The sequence below is a fragment of the Notothenia coriiceps genome, unplaced genomic scaffold (assembly GCF_000735185.1).
Source record: "Notothenia coriiceps isolate Sejong01 unplaced genomic scaffold, NC01 NC01_scaffold00016529, whole genome shotgun sequence".
NCBI lineage: Eukaryota > Metazoa > Chordata > Actinopteri > Perciformes > Nototheniidae > Notothenia > Notothenia coriiceps.
In genome coordinates this window covers 114,713-132,236 of record NW_011349230.1, presented here as the reverse complement: position 1 = coordinate 132,236, position 17,524 = coordinate 114,713, and the positions used below count along the sequence as shown (strand labels likewise).

At 41.1% G+C, this 17,524-nt stretch overlaps 1 protein-coding gene across 1 annotated transcript in view; it reads right to left on the bottom strand.

Annotated features, from left to right (window-relative positions):
* LOC104949587 (calmodulin-regulated spectrin-associated protein 2-like) overlaps nt 1-17,208 on the bottom strand; it is a 17,544-nt gene extending 336 nt beyond the window's left edge. The window contains exons 1-4 of the mRNA XM_010775967.1: nt 16,576-17,208; nt 9,127-9,386; nt 1,983-2,162; nt 1,374-1,388 (exon numbers count right to left, since the gene is read on the bottom strand). Coding sequence (XP_010774269.1) covers nt 1,374-1,388; nt 1,983-2,162; nt 9,127-9,386; nt 16,576-16,714 — 594 coding nt within the window. The 5' untranslated portion in view covers nt 16,715-17,208. The remainder of the gene's footprint in view (nt 1-1,373; nt 1,389-1,982; nt 2,163-9,126; nt 9,387-16,575) is intronic.
* Between the last annotated feature and the right edge of the window lie 316 nt (nt 17,209-17,524).

The following is a 17,524-nucleotide window of genomic DNA, read 5'->3' as shown; positions in this document are numbered from 1 at the left end:
TATATATATATACAAAGTCAGTAGAAATAGCTGCACCTTTACCAACTTTGATAACACTTTAATGCATCAATAATTATAATCAAAACATATAATATATATGATTCTGAAATGGGCCAATCTGCATAATGAAAACTTTTACTTTTAGTACTTTATTAAGTATATTTTGATGCTTACACTTTTGTACTTTTACTTGAGTAACTTATGCAATGCGGGATTTTTAATGTAGGCCTACTTCAAAACAACAGATAAAGCTAGAAATCTAGGTGTAGTCATTGACTCTGACCTGAGTTTCAACAGTCACATTAAAACAATTACTAAATCAGCCCACCATCACCTAAAGAACATATCTAGGATTAAAAGACTAATGTCACAGCAGGATTTTGAAAAACTTGACCATGCTTTTATCTTCAGCAGAGTGGACTACTGTAATGGTGTCTTCACAGGTCTCACTAAAAAATCTATTAGAAAGCTGCAGCTGATTCAGAACACCGCTGCTCGAGTCCTCACTAACACTAAGAAAGTGGATCACATCACTCCTGTTCTGAAGTCTTTACACTAGCTTCCTGTGTCTCAAAGACTTGATTTCAAAATACTGCTGCTGGTTTATAAAGCGCTGAATGGTTTAGGCCCAAAATACATGTATGACCTTCTACTAAATTATGAACCATCCAGATCTCTCAGGTCTTCAGGGACTGGTCAGCTTTCTGTCCCCAGAGTCAGAACTAAACATGGTNTTCTCTTTTGTCTTTTTTCGTAAGTTCAACATTTATAAGATGGATTTTTTAGGTTGTACCTATATCGAGAAAAAAAGTGTCGTCGTAACTAGTCAAGTCGAACACGTCGTAACCTAGTTTTGATTTTTTATTTCGGAAAGTCCATGACAAGAATTTGGGACGAGTTTTTAATTCCTGGTGACCGCGGGGACGGGTGAGACAACGGTCTAAACCCATAAAGGTCGGATCGGGAAAAATCTGTATCGGCAAATTGTCAAAATCAAATGAACGGAATCGAATCGGGAGCAAAAAAAGGCGATCGGGACATCCCTATCCACACATCAAAGAAAAACATTTCACCACCAAACCTTCCTATTAGCCACCAATGCTAAATATCACTGTAACCTGATACTCAAGTCCAAAGTAGAACAAACTAAAAAGATTACTCTATAAAGTATTTTAAAGTCCCCTTTTTACGATAACTGCTTTACTGTCTTCAATGGTTCTGAACAAACAGTGATGTAACATTTTGGCATGCAGTACTGTACACACATTTTGTATTATTCGAACCATGGCGTGCTACGTTTCAGTGCTGAACAGAGAGACAATCGCCCATGTGTTTTTTCTTTTTAAATGTGTGTGTCTGTAGATGAATCTTGCCTGTGTATCTGTGGACTGGAAAAGAGAACAGCAAGCACATGAGCTTATTCAGGAAATAATCTCAGTGACTATTGTACATTTAATTGATTCATTCATGCCATGCTGGTGCATATTTCATTATTTTACATAAAGAAGAATTTAGTCAACATTATTTTTGAAGAAAAATGGTGAAAAGCAAAATCAGTGAAAGCAATTTGAAGTGACTAAACAATCTGTAAGATGATGAAGTAAAGTAAAAATGCAATCAATGAGACTTAACTAAGGCCCTCTTAAAGCTTTACAGCCCAGTCCAGGTCTGACTTTAACCTCTATATCCTACTTTAGCAAACCACAGGACTTCGGTTTAGTCAGTTATCTTCCTCTAATCTCTCTGGCAGGATTACTTGTTGTTAGTCTTTCATCTAGTTCCCTTGCAAACATGACATTTTGAACCAGCGCTGACACACTTTCCAGCACCGTTCGTGTCTTCCTTATCCGTTGTCAAACAAAGAACTGTGTGTCGTATTTTAAAAGGCTTAAGAAAGTGTACAGCCGTTTCCCTCTGAAATGAGAAAGCACATGTCCTTGTGGTTTTATGAGCACACAACATGATCCTCGGTGAGTGTGTACCTTGTTGATCCAGGTGGCGATAGCGTCCTCTGTGTCATACGGCAGCTCCTGAATGTGTCCGTCACCGTGTGAGAGGTCGGCGGAGGAGTACCTGTTGATGCACGACATCACCCTCTCCACACTCACCATCTCCACAGTGTACGCCATCATCAGGGTATCAATGAGGGCCAGGTGGGAACTCTGTAAAGACATAAGGACATTGCGAGGATTAATGTACAATTATTTTCGAAAGCATCAAACTTACAATTAAAGGCCAAACCTTATGTTTCCATATTGTGATTATCTGTGCATCACTTTGACTATGGAGCAACACTTTCTATTTTTGAGTTGCCTAAAACCTTTGATTAAATAAAAGATCGTCAGTTGTGTTCTCTTAAAAAAAGAAGAAGAAGGATTTAACCTTTTGCATACAGCTGCAAAAACCATCCAAAAACCATCTAAAGGACAACAATTAGAATTTTACAACACACATTTAATAAATGTCACATCTCCTCATTTTGTAACAATCCAACATTTACACTCCACCTCCCTTTCCCGGAGTGTTTCCAACTATTAATCATGAAGTCATTTCTTGTGAAATCAAATTCCTTACGCACTGTTGGAAAAGGGGAAAGGATTAGAGTTGGGAAATATGACGTGATATTCTGTGTACAGGAATACAAATGTACTCAAACTGGGACAATGCGCTCCAGAATCTTAAAGGTCCCATGTCATGCTTTTCCGGTTATTACCCGGCATGTAAACGGTCTGCAGAGTCAAAACCCTCAAAGTACACCCTGCAGCGAGTAAAACTCTAACACAGAAAATACCTCCCCAAAACGCCTCGTTGGAGATACGTCACTGTCCATTGATTCTTCCGGGTAACTCATGATGTCATGCGTTTCACGGAACCAAATGGACCAATCCGTGGAGCCGTTACGTTACGTACGCGGAGCCGTTACGTTAAGCCCCCGCTGATTGGTCCAAATTGACCAATCCACGGACTTCCTCACACACACACTCAGTGCATGCAGCTCTGCTGATCTCTCCTCCCTGGCTGCAGGCTGATAACAGACAGTTGGGATCGCGGCGAAATTCTCTCTGCAGACCCATTCTCACTGCGTTTATCAACCTTTTTCTTACTCAATATCAAGCCACACTTATTGCTTTTACTTCGGCTGTGACTTTGTGTGTGCTCAGGGTGAGTTTGGCTGTGTTTCGCTGTGTATCGCTAAACAAGGAAACCACACCTCCACGGAGCTCAGCGCGATTCACAACGTCACAGGGAGGGTGGGGGCTGGAGCTATTGGAGCTACAACGAGCCGTTAAAGGCAGAGAGTGAAATTCAGTGAATACACGTAGTTTACAGAGATGCTGTATGAGAAACCAAAGTGATTTTGGAAAATTGCACAATATAAATCTATTCTAGTAGACCTCAACAATGGAATTATGATCAGTGGAAATGGCCATGAAATGGGACCTTTAACACCAAAGACCCCCAGAGCCAGTAACAAATACAAAATCTCAATTGGTTTCAATTTTAATCAAATTGTCTTTCCTTCCTCTGTGTGGATTGCACACGTTTGTTTGTTTGTTTGTTTGTTTGTTTGTTTGTTTGCCCTAGATTATTATCAGTCCTACAACTCCTAAAAATCTATGATGCTCCAAACCTCCAAACTCTTGTCTTGGGATTTTAACTGAGGCAGCTTTGTGGACATCAGGAAGTTCCTGAGATTTCAGCTAAATGGGATCCTTTGAAGTTTATCTTTAGAGAATCAAAGTTGCTGAAAGCTATCTGTCCAAAAGTCGATTATTTTTCTCCCATGTCCCTTTAGGGGCTCTGTATGTTTCCGTGGGAGACTAAAACGTTTTACACACACAAGTTCTGTTGTAGAACAAGTTTGATGCCATGTTGTCGTGTGGCATCTGAACATACATTTAATTCTGCTATTTATCATTGTGATTGCATGATTAAGATATTATAATAATAAGAAAATTCTAACGCTAGGTTAACAGCAAATTAGTGCAACAATATCTGGATCATATGATAACAATGTATTTTTCATGTTTCGGTGTAGATCTTTCTTCATTTTCTAATGTTTTCTTCATTTTAGGTGAGGTAAGCTCTCAGGCCCAACAGAGTACAACCCGTCTGAATCACACTCCTAACTGTCTGTACATAGCACTACTTTTATAGCGCACAAATTACCTAATGGCCTACCAGCCCTCAACACCTACAGCACACAAAGCTTGACATTCTGCTAGCCTTTCTGATCCCATTCCAGACCGGTCAGACCTCTCCTTCCCTTTCCTGTCATAACACCAGGTCAGCTCAAAAACATCTACATTCTCTGTGTGTGTGTGTGCGTGCGTGTGTGTGTGCAACCTTAATAAACATACACCTAATGTTAGGAGCTCCAGGTGACTCATACAAACACACACAAACAAGCAGTGAGATTTCTCCCGTACTGTCAAGCACAGGCGGCTATTCATAACCACAGAGCCTCCTGTAACAGCCAGAGTGACCACGTTTTTCCCAAAGAAACAAGCAACAGATCCAGATTTACAACTCTGGACTGCTGCTGGTGCTCTACATCTGCCCGTCCAAACAGACAGTGTGTACAGAGGAAATATGGCTGTAAGACACAAACTTCTTATGGAAATAAGTGCGGAGAAAAAGAAGAAACTGGACTTATGTGTCATCTGATGTTCTCATTAAATCTAGTGGATTTTACCAAAGGAATAATAGCTAAACAATCTTATTGTAAACTACAGTTGTTTGTAGACGCTGAAACAGTGCTGACGTGTGTATAACGATATATGCTGGTGGACAAACAGTTTGTTATATTGAATGCTTCAGTTGTAGCGTGTTAAATGGGTAAACATGATTGTTTGGATTGCAGGCTGACACTGTCTAAGAAACAGTCTGCACACAGTTTGTTCCTGCATCTTCAGGATATTGGCAGATTTTTGACATTGCATGCATTCTCCTCCGAGGGTACAGTAGCCGGTCTGGCTGACAGATGGACAGAGAGAGAGAGAGAGAGAGACAGACAGAGAGAGAGAGAGGCAGACAGAGGGTGAGACAGATAGAAGGAGAGACAGAGAGAGAGAGACAGAGACAGAGAGAGAGAGGCAGAGAGAGAGAGGCAGAGAGAGAGAGAGATAGAGAGGCCCAAGCAGCTTACACTGGAGCTGCAGATCCAGAAAACTCAATTTTCATGATCACACTGAGCTTTTGCTGTGATTGAAGGTTTTCTGAATTCATTTGCATAAACCGCACTAAATCTTTAATATTGTTAAGAAGCTTATTGAGGTGTGAGTTTTCAGAGCATTTGGGGAGGAAGCCACATTCATTTAAATGGTAATGACAAATCACGTGTTCATTTATGTTTCATTACGATTTCTGTAAATGAACAGCTGCTTCAAAACATGGACCAATTTCGAATGCCTATATTGTTGATTGTGTACATCTTCAAAGGGACTGTACTAAAATGATAAAGGGTTTTCAAAAAGTATTTTAGAGTTGTGGTAAAATATTAAAACAATTGAATATTTACAGCATATTGCTCTCTATAAAACCACAACTTGTAATTTTTTACATTTCATGCAGAGATGAAAAAAACAAGATTGTTAAAAGTGAAACATCGTGTTCAGCCCCCGACAGTTCCAATTCATATTCATACAATCCCTAGGTACAAAAGAATGTCTTATTGTTACCATTATTAATGTGTAAGATTGAGATCGAGACTTTTTTTTGTTTTACCAGGTTATTGTTCGTCACCGTGTTGTATATGTTTGTCTGCGTCACTGTTCTCTCACTGCTTCTCATAGGACAATGTATGGAGAACTAAAGTGCATGTGTGTGTGTACATATGGGTGTGTGAACGAGACAGAGAAGGAGACAGACTGAGTATGTGGTGCCACTGCTCTCATATCCAAAGGAAAAAAGGCGACTGTTGACACTATAACAAGCCATGTGCTGTCTATTATCCCTTCAGAAAGACCTTTGGTGTGTGTGTGTGTGTGTGTGTGTGTGTGTGTGTGTGTGTGTGTGTGTGTGTGTGTGTGTGTGTGTGTGTGTGTGTGTGTGTGTGTGTGTGTGTGTGTGTGTGTGTGTGTGTGTGTGTGTGTGTGTGTGTGTGTGTGTGTGTGTGTGTGTGTGTGTGTGTGTGTGTGTGTGTGTGTGTGTGTGTGTGTGTGTGTGTGTGTGTGTGTGTGTGTGTGTGTGTGTGTGTGTGTGTAAGTGTAAGTGTGTGTGTATGTGTGTGTGTGTGTGTGCGTGTGTGTGTGTGTGTGTGTGTGTGTGTGTGTGTGGTCCTTGATCAAAGGCATCTATAGGAAAGCACAACACAGCTGAGCAAACAGATAATCAAAGTAACCTCTTTCTCCACAAAGTGTCTGTTCAGTGCAGGTACGCACTCAGACAAATCTGAGCTCCGCAAGTTTTTTTATTTGACAACTTAACACCTACATGTCTGTCTCTATTAAGATGTTAGTGTGTTTGCCATTAGATCTAATGTCCACTCTTTCTATCTTTCTCACCCACATGCATTAAACACTCCAAATCTCTCAGCGCTATTGAGCAGGAGGCTTTTAGTCGAGGGTACACGCCCCTCTGCAGGAAAATGTAATTACCGCTACGGCTCCCTCTCCTCCGCCACACTCTTGTCTTTGCATTTCAACCCTCAGAGGGCATGGTGTGTGAAATTATAAAAAGGTCGGCGAGGAACAGGAAAGTACAACTAGAAAAAGACACACAGGTGTTGAGCACACTGCAGGAGGTCTGACAGCCCTTTGGAGGTGTGTGTTGTGTGTGTGGGCTCTCATTTGTGCACCAGACGTGCATTGCCTCAATGTGAGACCCCACCCTCCACTGTGCTGCAGTACTGCACATCACGTCTTCCTCCTTTCCTCAAACCCTCCCTGCTTTCCTTTCCTCCTTCTCTTCTCGTCCTCTCCTAGTCGTCTCCCTTTTCTCTCCCCCATATTCCTGATGGCCATATTAACACTGGGGCTTTTCCACTGTTTCTCTGGCACACGCATGAGGCCTCGTCTGCCAAAAAGGAAATACCTTCCTTCTTCTCTCTGTCTTTCCTTCTTGCCTTTCCAAAGCTTTTCCCTATTTCCCCCTTTCCATTCATCCTACCGTAGATTTCCACTCCTCTCTTGCTCTACTTTCCTGCTTCCTCCTGAATTGCAGCCAATTGGCCGCCGCTAAACTCCATATTTTCCCTCCTTCTCTCTATGTATCCATTCACCCTCTGACAGACTGCCACACTCCTCCTCCTCCCTTTCGTCCCTCACTGAGTTATTATTCTGTTGCACAGTATTTGGAAAACCATGAGGTCATCATTTTTCTTCAAAGATATACCATAACCCAAAATGAAAAGCCTGGACTTTTAGCGTGACCGTAATTATCCTGCTGAGTCCACAAATACACACAGAGGCAGTCCCTCCACCGAACCAATCAGATGATTTCAGAAGGGCACAGAGCCACAAAAAGGACGAGTAGATTAACAAAATTGCCAGGCGGTGTTACACAAATGAAGGTCAATTGTTGACTGGCTACAGGCTCCATTTGTCTTCTTAAAACTGTCACTAAAACTCTAAATCATCGGCCCTGCACAGTGAGACAAAGAGAGACGAATGTTTGAAATTGAAAGGTGATGAAGGACATTAAGTGCTGCTTTTAATCGGCGTCCATCATTCCCACCTTCATGACAACCTCAATCGATGAGTGGAGTAGTGAGCGCAATCAACCGTAAACATAAAAACGCACTCTTGACTTTAAATCATCCTCTCAAGCTGTAATAAGAGAACACAAGCAGAGGGCAAATGAAATACTGGCTACATCAGAGAGAGAGAAACGGTGACATGTTTGTAATCTTCTATTAGAGATAATAAACTTTAATCTAATCCAAAAAGATAAGAGTTTAAAGGAGACAGAGGTAGGGGCTAGGAGAGGAAAATAAGACAATGAGAAGAAGAGGGATATGGAGAGAGGAAGGTGGCAAACAAAGAGTTGAAGAAAGAAATAGTAAGACAGACAGAGTGAGAGCAGGAGGGGGAGGGGGGGGGGAGAGAGGGTGCACTGCAATGCAGACACCTTTTGCTGTCAGCAGAAGTACCCGGACTCCAGCCATGTGTGTGCTAGCAGTGGGTATGGATCTGCAGCCAGACTCAAACAACATAACAAATCTATTTCCCTCTAATCATGTTCAGTAAATAATGGCAATTTTATGATTTAAACCCAAAACAATGAGCTAATTAGGCAATCAAAACAAATCTATCAATGTCATGATAATATCTGGATTCATTTATCAGGCGAAAATGCTCAAAAATGTGCTCTGAAAGCCTCCCCGATGAGCGGGTATTTCATTTAAACTGAACATCTTTGTGTTTTGGACCCGTTTTGACCAAATTAGCAATATGTGTGCATTACTTTGGCCATTGTCTTTGTCTCCTGCAAACAAATCTACTCTGATATTCAAAAAAAGAATACATTTTAAAATCAATAATTTAAATAATAGCATGTTGCAGTCCTTTTATGTTCGTCCATTCATTGCTGCACACAGTATTGACAACATACTACCAGAGTATCTCTAAGGGATGTTTGCCAGGAACTGTCTAATAACACACAGAGCGAACAGTGAGTAATGGGTTGCTATAGGAAACCCGTCATTAGCGGTTGTTTTTCCCCCAAACGGGACAGATCTTGGAGGACAGTCAAACAATCGGACACATGTAGCCGTGCATGTAAACACACTATCATATAACTTACTCACTCCCCATGAAAGAAGACACAGCAAAACACACAGTAACATTCACTGTTTTTATATCTATATATCTGCTTTTTGTCTCTGTTTCATGTCTTTTTCACAATTTTATAGACAATTAGGGAAAATAAATCCTTAGCTGTAGCCCTGGTTCATATTCTTGTGTGTGTGAGCCTATGTGTGAATTTACGGGACAGAACAGATGGAGCTGTAAATGCAGGGATCCCATTTCCCACATCTTATCACCACGGTTACTAACATATATGCATGTTTAAGTGTGAACCATAAGAAGAAAAAAGAAAAAAACTAAATTAGACTGTACTGTAAAATGCAAAACCCTCAGAAAGATGTGGATGTTTTCAGTCTTGTAATGAGCTACCTCTCACCATGTGTATGGGCGTGCTGGTCAGGTCTCTCTCTGTGACCAGGCGGTCCTGGTCAGTGACGTACAGGCCTTTCTGAGCCAGGGCCTGGATGACAGCGTTGTGTCCCAGTAACGGTTTGACAGCATCACTGCGGAGGATCAGGCTCCCCGCCCGGCAGTAGAGCTCAGCGGACTGCAGCAGGCAGGCCACCGGAGGCTTCAGGTGCTCCTGCTTGTACTGGTCCCTGTAGAGAGGCTCCACCAGGTCCTCTGGGACTGCGTCTGAGCGGAGAGAAGAGAAACAGAGAGGATTAGGGTTAGATTTAAAATACGACTCGAATGATAAATGATCATCCGATGGGATAAGTCATATTATTAGGTACTATTCCAATAATAGAATTTAAGTTGATACACTTTGGCCGTAAATCTGAGTTATATTGCCTTTTATTGACCTAACAACCGCAGCTAAACACTCCAATAGAAAATGACAGCAGGATTGCAATTTACAATATACGTTTTTTGTTGAAGTACATAAATAAATAAAGAGTTTAAAATGTTCTTTGTTTTTGTGGTGTAAACAGTTGCTATGTCAGTTCGATTTGGTTAGGTACAGTGGAATAATAACTACATTATCTTCACTTCAGGTGACCATTAACTACTGGTTATGAACTTCTTTTTTAAAACACAAAATTGTGAATTGAACCATATAGTGCATCCCTTATAAAGCTGATTCTATTTCCATTAAGCCTCTTCTTTTCTCCAGCTCCATTGCTGCTCAGACAGCATCCACAGAGAACCCAACAATGAATGCATGGAAGCGATAAAAAAGCTACTATTCTTTCTATATTTGACTGTCTCTGTTGTTGTTGCTATGGCTCCATCACACTGTAGCTCAGAGCCTCGCCTTCGTGGTCGCACCCAGCTTTTTGCACACAAATAATCACACACAAACACACCGAAAACATGGTTTGCACCACAAAACCTCCTGACCATGAGCGGAGAAAAGTATATTTTAGAGCGAAATGAGTTCAGTTAGAGGTGAGACAGTTTCCACGGAGAGATTTCACCATCATCATGTGTGTACCTGTTGGAGGTTCTCCCTGAAGATCCACACGTCTTGTGAGCACACAGTGTGTGTGTGTGTGTGTGTGTGTGTGTGTGTGTGTGTGTGTGTGTTGGTGTGTGTGTGTGTTACAAAGCATGGAGTACCTTCTAATCCTGTAACCTCATCCAGTAAATAGCCACACACACACACACACACACACACACACACACACACACACACACACACACACACACACACACACACACACACACACTCTGTCTTTATGTGTTGTTGTCAACCACATGTTGTGACTCAAAGTAGTAGTATCCTAGTCACCAGTCTGTCATTAAATTACATATGAATTGTATCTATTATTAGATAATACCATTGTATAGGAATTTGTGTGTATGTCTGTGTGTGTTTGTGTGTGTGTGGTGACACACTTTTACGGCAGTGCGTGCTTCAGTATGAATGTGTACTCCTGGTGTGTGGGGTCATTTCCTTTCTGCCTTTCTGTGAATCCCCCTGAAGGAAACAAAGGAATGAAGGAATCCATCTTAGAGGTATAGCTTTACGCTCTTCAATTCTCCAAAATAACAACACTTTAGAGGTGAAAAAAAGCTTGACAAAACAACCTCATAAAATTAAATATTTAAAGCTTAAAATCCATTAAGCTTGTGATCAAACTATGGCAGTTTTCCAACGGCTGTGGTCAGAGTCCTACCACTTCCCAGCGCTGTTTGATGAAAGAGATATTTAAAGCAACAGGAAGATGTTTAACCACATCAACTTCTGCTTCATAACAAGCCCTCATATGTCTATTCACAAATATTAAATCAATCCAACTTTTGTCAGATTGTCTATAAAGCTGATTAATGGATCTGTACTTAAAGAAGCTTCTGATAATATAATGTGCCACGAAGTGAAGTAATTATGTTTATGTTGTTAGAAATGGTAAGTTACAGTACACTCTATGGAGGGCAATCACTCTCCCAAAGACACAAGCTTTTTTTCAGATAATCGCAGTTAACACTTGATTAATCAAACTACATTAAAGCTTCAAGGTTAATCAAATCCTTTAAAAGGACTAAATAGAACAGCGGGCTACAATGGCACACATAGCAAGTTTTTCTCGAGTTCAATACAAATCTGCCTCGTCAAGTAAAAGCCCTCTCCTTTGTGTTGGCCATCAAAGAGGAAACAGACAGGAAGTAGCTGCCACAGGAAGTCCAGGCACGGAGAAGACTGAAGACCCCTGGGATCACAGCTCAGCACAACGTCACGGGCAGCACTGTTTATCTCTTCTCCAAACAAATTCAGTTAGCGATATGGGTTGCTACTCTGTAACAATTTATTAAGTTTCTACAGAGATTGGATTTGAGTTAATTAGCTTTGTCTTACTGTATGTGTTGTTGGGCCATTGTTTTTGGTCAATGTCCATGTGATATCCCACTTTTTACAATTTGTTATCACAAGATGAACCTGATGATACAAAATTCTTGCTGCAGTAACAGATTTGTTGGTGATGCGGCTGCAGCGGAAAGAGCTGTGATCTTAACACTGACAAATGATCAGAGTTTAAACTAATATGGCTAACTTGTTCAACTGTTCACAATAACACAACCAGCAGTTACAGATCAACATTATCCTTCATTTGGAGTAGTTATTCTTATCAACCAATGACTGTTTGTCCAAAATGAACTCTCCTTAAAGCTCTTTTTTTGGTCTCTAGCAACAACTGATTGAACTATCTTGCAATTTAGCTGCTAATGATCCACTTTACTGACCAATTAGCTGGTATACAAGCCTCTCTGTCACTTGGTGCTGGGCAGGTAGCGTACTGTACAGTCGGATTTTACAACTGCAGTCAAAACACCTATATAAGAGCGTTGAGGTTGAACAAACGCTTTCTGCTATCTGAGCTACGTTGGATGCTAACGTAGGTTACAAACTATCTCTCATAGAATTGTACAACATGATAGCTGGTGGCAAAAATGCACTGCATATCGTGATAATGTTTATTTATTTTCCTACTGTCTTAGTTAGTAGACATCATTTGAAGCAGTGTAACCTCAAAGCACAAAGTCATGAAAGTCACTGCACAGCTGTCAGATGATCAAAACCTAAAAGTCTATTATGCATTTTTACATTTAAACCAATCACTATTTGATTTAATTGTAATAATCCTTCCCTCTATAGCTGTAGAGGAAAACCAGTATTCTTTCCACCATGGCAGGAGAGGGAATACTCTCTTTGCTCCTCATGTTTTGTTTTAGTTGTTTTATGTTATACTGATGGAGAATTGCACATTCAGTCATCTAATAGCCTCTTCTGAAAGAGCGAAGGAAAGGCTAGTGTTGGTGACCTGTGGCGCTGGTTACATCACTGCTGAGATCTGAGTAACAGACGAGTCCAGATAAAATCATCGCTGCGTCTTTGCTGCAGCTGATTATGTGATATAACCATTTGGTGTAAACTCACAATTCAGATTGGGTTAAAACTACATTACATTACATTACATTACATTTAGCTGACGCTTTTATCCAAAGCGACTTACAATAAGTACATTCGACCAGGAAGATACAACCTTGAAGAAAACTGAATCATATAAGTACATCAGGTTTCATAGAGCCAACACATTTCAAGTGCTACTCAACTGGCTTTAGATACGCCAGTCCTTTATTAGTATATAAGTGCTCTCTTAGCAGTTCGTTGTTAGTAATTATATCGCTCGAAGTGGAGTCGGTTTAAAACTACAAATGATAACCACATATTGCTGTTGAGTGCCTTTATATTAAACCATGGCTGAGGTAAACAAATGCAAGACAGTGAGTGAGCTTAGTCCCAAAATAAAAAAGATAAGAGCTGTCCATGGATTGATTCTTAAAGCCTGAAAAAGCTGTTTTCACACATCAATGGGGAAGTTTGTCTTTACCCACTTAAAGGTCCCATGACATGGCCATTTCTACTGATCATAACTGGAATAGATTTCCAAACTCACATTGGTTTCTCATACAGCATCTCTGTATAGTATGTGTATTCACTCTCTGTCCTAAAAATGTTCTAAACTCACAGTGGCTTCTCATCCAGCATCTCTGTATAGTATGTGTATTCACTCTCTGTCCTAAACGGATTGTTGGAGCTCCTGCCCCTCCCCCCCTCCCTGTGAGCCCAGTGTGCTCTGATTGGTCAGCTCGCCCACTCTGTTCTGATGAGTCTACCACCGTTACAGCTGGACATCAGTGATGATGTGTTACAATGGCGTTAGCAACCAGAAAATGACACCAGTAATGACAAATAGATGAGAATGCTGCATGGGGTCTGGGTGCCGTGTTGGCGGGACGTTGCGAGGCTCGCTGCTGCGAGGAGCGGACAGTGTGAGCTGGGTTACTGGTGTGATTTCCTGGTTGCTGCGTGGGGTCGGCGAGACAGCGAGACGCAGCGAAGTCCAGCCCGAAACCAGCCCGAGCATACACACACATCCGCAGCCTGGTTGTGTGTCAGTGTGTATGCTCACACACAGACTCACAGCCTCGCCGCGTCCCGCCGTCTCCGCGGAGCTGCAGCTGAGAAAAGATTGAGTGCGTGTGTGTGAGGAACGGCTCCGCAGATTGGTCCATTTGGGTATGGTTACGTCACCATACCCAGGAAGAAAAAAATGGAAAAAGAAAAATCTCCAACGAGGCGTTCTTGGGCAGCATACAGGTATTTTCTGTGTTAGAGTTTTACTCGCTACAGGGTGTACTTTGAGGGTTTTGACTCTGCACACCGTTTACATGCAGAAAAAGCTTCATGACACACAAGGGGACGGGTAATAACCAGAAAAGCATGACATGGGACCTTTAACATGTGATTGTTTGGAGGCCAGTCGTGATACAATATACAACGTTAAACCTCCAGCACACATACACACGCGTAAACAAAAACAAATAGAGAATGGCTTAGAGGCATTTTTTGTCCTTTAGTTTAACTTCTGAACTGAATATTGCATATTCATAGATTTTAGATTTGTTTCGATAAGAGAAAGCGAGTAGATGTAATTCTAACAGTGTTGAACACTTACATTTGACTTTGTATGGAAAATCTGGCACACAAAACTTAAAGCAGAGTAGTTTTAAAACGTGTTTGGTGGGAACTTTAACATGACTTGATTACATGAGGCCAGCCATTAAGCACCGTTGTTAAAATCTGAGAAGCCCTTTGGTTCTGATGCCAGCATAAGACACATCAAGACAAAAATGTGGAGTCAGTAAAGCTTTGACTTTCATTACACACCCACTCACCACTATCAGACTACATCTTCACAAAGCATCTTAAAAGCCATCTGTTTTCTTTGTCCATCTTTTGATTCCAAACCTTTGACTCTGCGGGTTGTACATTTAACTGTGTTGCTTGTTTGTATATAGTGTCTTCTCTGCCCTTCTACTGTAAACCATTTTGATATATAAGTTTCCATATTAGTATTTCCTACTGCACACTGCATCTGTGGTCAGCACAACTGGGCTTATCCAATCCATCTCTCTGAAGTTTCAGTACAAACTTGCAGCTGATGAGAAAGTTGTTACATCCGAGCGCCACCAAATTCAAATCATCGCTCATCTGTCCAAACTAGGCCAAACAAGGCTGTGAGGACTGGTTATGAATTGGGCCACAGTTCTGGGAGCTGAAACTGTGTCACTACTGGGATGAGATTAAAAGGCGGCAGCAGTTTGCAGGTCTTGTTGAACTACATCATGTTGCTGTCCTCTACCTTGTGTGTCCCTCCAACATGTCATGCTCTCTGTGAGTCATGTGCAGCTCTATTTGGCACTCACTGTTGGATCAATGGGTGTGATTCAGCGGTCTGTCTTTTGATCTCTCTCTTTCTAGGTTTGTCTGTCCGTGTGGTGGCCACTTAGAGACTCACAGGGCTGTACATGGAGGAGCAGCTGTTTAAATCATTCATTAGCAGGAATAAACCTCTGGGCTGAGAGCAGGCTGCAGTCTTTATGAGGACAGACCGCTAAAGTACACTGAGGACAGATACAGGCCAGAGATCGGATACATTTCACGTATGAAGAATAATTACTGACACACATATCTATATAACTGGCTATTATACTGTGCATACAAGGGACTGTAGTAGAGATTAAACAATTACTCAATTGGTTCACCCACACTTAACGGTTTGGGAACCTTTTAAAAAATCCATTAAGACGATAATCAAGTAATTACAGAAAATGTCCTCATTTGAGCTTCTCAATAGTGAAGATTTGAGTTTTAAATATTTAGCCAGCCACAACATTTGAGATACAACATTAGGAACATGTGATGAAGATTATTGACTATATTCTGATGTGGCAAAATGCACAAGATAAACCACTTTAGAAAAGTTTGTAGAACATATGATTATTCCCATCTCCTGATTCTCTTGTTGCTTTTCGTCGAATGTGATAGTAAACCAAATGTCTGAGTTTTGGACTGTTGGTTAGTAAAAATAAACATATCTAATGCATCACTGAGGGCTCTAAAAAAGCATTCATCAACATCTTGATTACGATTTTGCTGCAAGTAAAAAAAACAAGTCACTTTTTTATTCCAGAAGCCATTAGATATACACCCAGAGCCAGTGTTTTTAATCTGTCTGTAGAATGACAAAGCATTTACACCAGTTGACATAATGTGTATTTGTATTTCTGAACACCATTCACCATTTCTTTCATATGTCATAGGGTAATGTTTTTTTTCGGCTGCATTTTATAGTAGTGAATGGATGTTTATGTGCCTTTTGTTTGCAAACTTGATTTCCTTAAAATGAATTAAATTGTAAGACATATTTGAGTGAAGCTACGACACAGATCATCAAACAGTACATCTCTTTAGTAAGAGTGTTATATAATAGCTTTACTCTCACTTATGGTGGGGATAATTAGCATAATTCAAGCAACAGGTTAGATCAATGTCACTGTGACATGAGCAGTGATATGACCTCTCACCCCCAGGTAGATACATGGAAAGAAAAATGCAGAAATGCACGTAAAAGGCCTAAAATACTTTTACTTAAGTTTGAAGTATGTCACTACAAGGATAAAGAGGACATCTTGTTTTTAAATGTTATGAATTGTCCTTGGGTGTTATGAAAGGCTCCTCCAAATAAAATGTATTATCATTATTTTTTTAGTGACCATTTTCTTCAATTGCTGCTATTTCACAGGATATACAGATATGGCAAGTGTTTCTATTTATAATAACAAGGAGGAAACATCAAGAAGTGTAATTGGGTTTGTCTGACAGTGAGTGTCTGATTACAAGCTGCTGTTTACTAAATATTCCCCCTGGTCCAACACGACATCAGTCCACATTATAACACATGCTAGATGATTATCTCCACAATGTTTTCCACTCATTTAATCCCGAGATGACAACGATTAAAGAGGCGCCACCTACCCGAGCCGAACGCCTTGGCCACCAGCCACGTCAGGCTGCAGGAGATCTTGGCCCTGGTGAAGTCGTAGTGATCGAAGCTCTTGATGGCAGGGACGATGAAGGTCCTCCTCATCCCTCTGTCATCTGTCGCATCTCCCATCTTCTCTCTCTCTCTGGAGCCCTGCTACACTGTAGGATCAGTCAGCCAGAGGAATTCGTCCTGACTGCGGATGACATCCCGTCCAGAGGAATTCAATGCAGCAAAAATTTCCCCTTCAGCTGACAAAAATGGAAGAAAAAAAAACTTTGAGCGTGGCCTGGGTTGGAGATCACGACGAGTTTTGGGGCGCTCCTCGTTTACAGCAGCACCATCCCCAGTTTAGAAGATATTTAGACAGCACGGCGCAGTTTAGCAGCAGGATTTCTGAAGATTTCCCCCATTCTCTGACGTTTTTCTCCTCAGATTGTCCGAAATAACGGAGCAGCTGTGCGTCAAAGGAGGAGAGCTACAGACCAACACCAGCGGACAGTTTCACACAGGAACTAACCACGCTGTTAGTCTCCATGTTGTTATTTCTTCTGTTTTCTAACTGTTTTCCCCTCTCCCTCCTTCCTATCTTTTTCCGCGGCGTCTTCTCTGCGCTTTCCTGCGGCACTGATAGGAGGATAGAGCTCACTGCGCATGCGCGATCCACCCACCCAGTCTACTCCGTCCTGACAGTCAGAAGTCACCACCATGTAACACAAACCGAGGGGACTGGAGCAGCATGGGGTTGTATGACTAATTCCCTCTATGCTAATTCCCAGATATTGTTTTAAAAAAGAAAGGAACAACCTTTTTAAGTATTTACAAAATGTTACCCTCCAGTTAAAAACGATTGGTTGATTGCAGACACATAATTTACATCTAGGATGCTGTGTGTTCTTTATTTTATATTACATCTGAAATACTTATTTATACAGTTTTAAA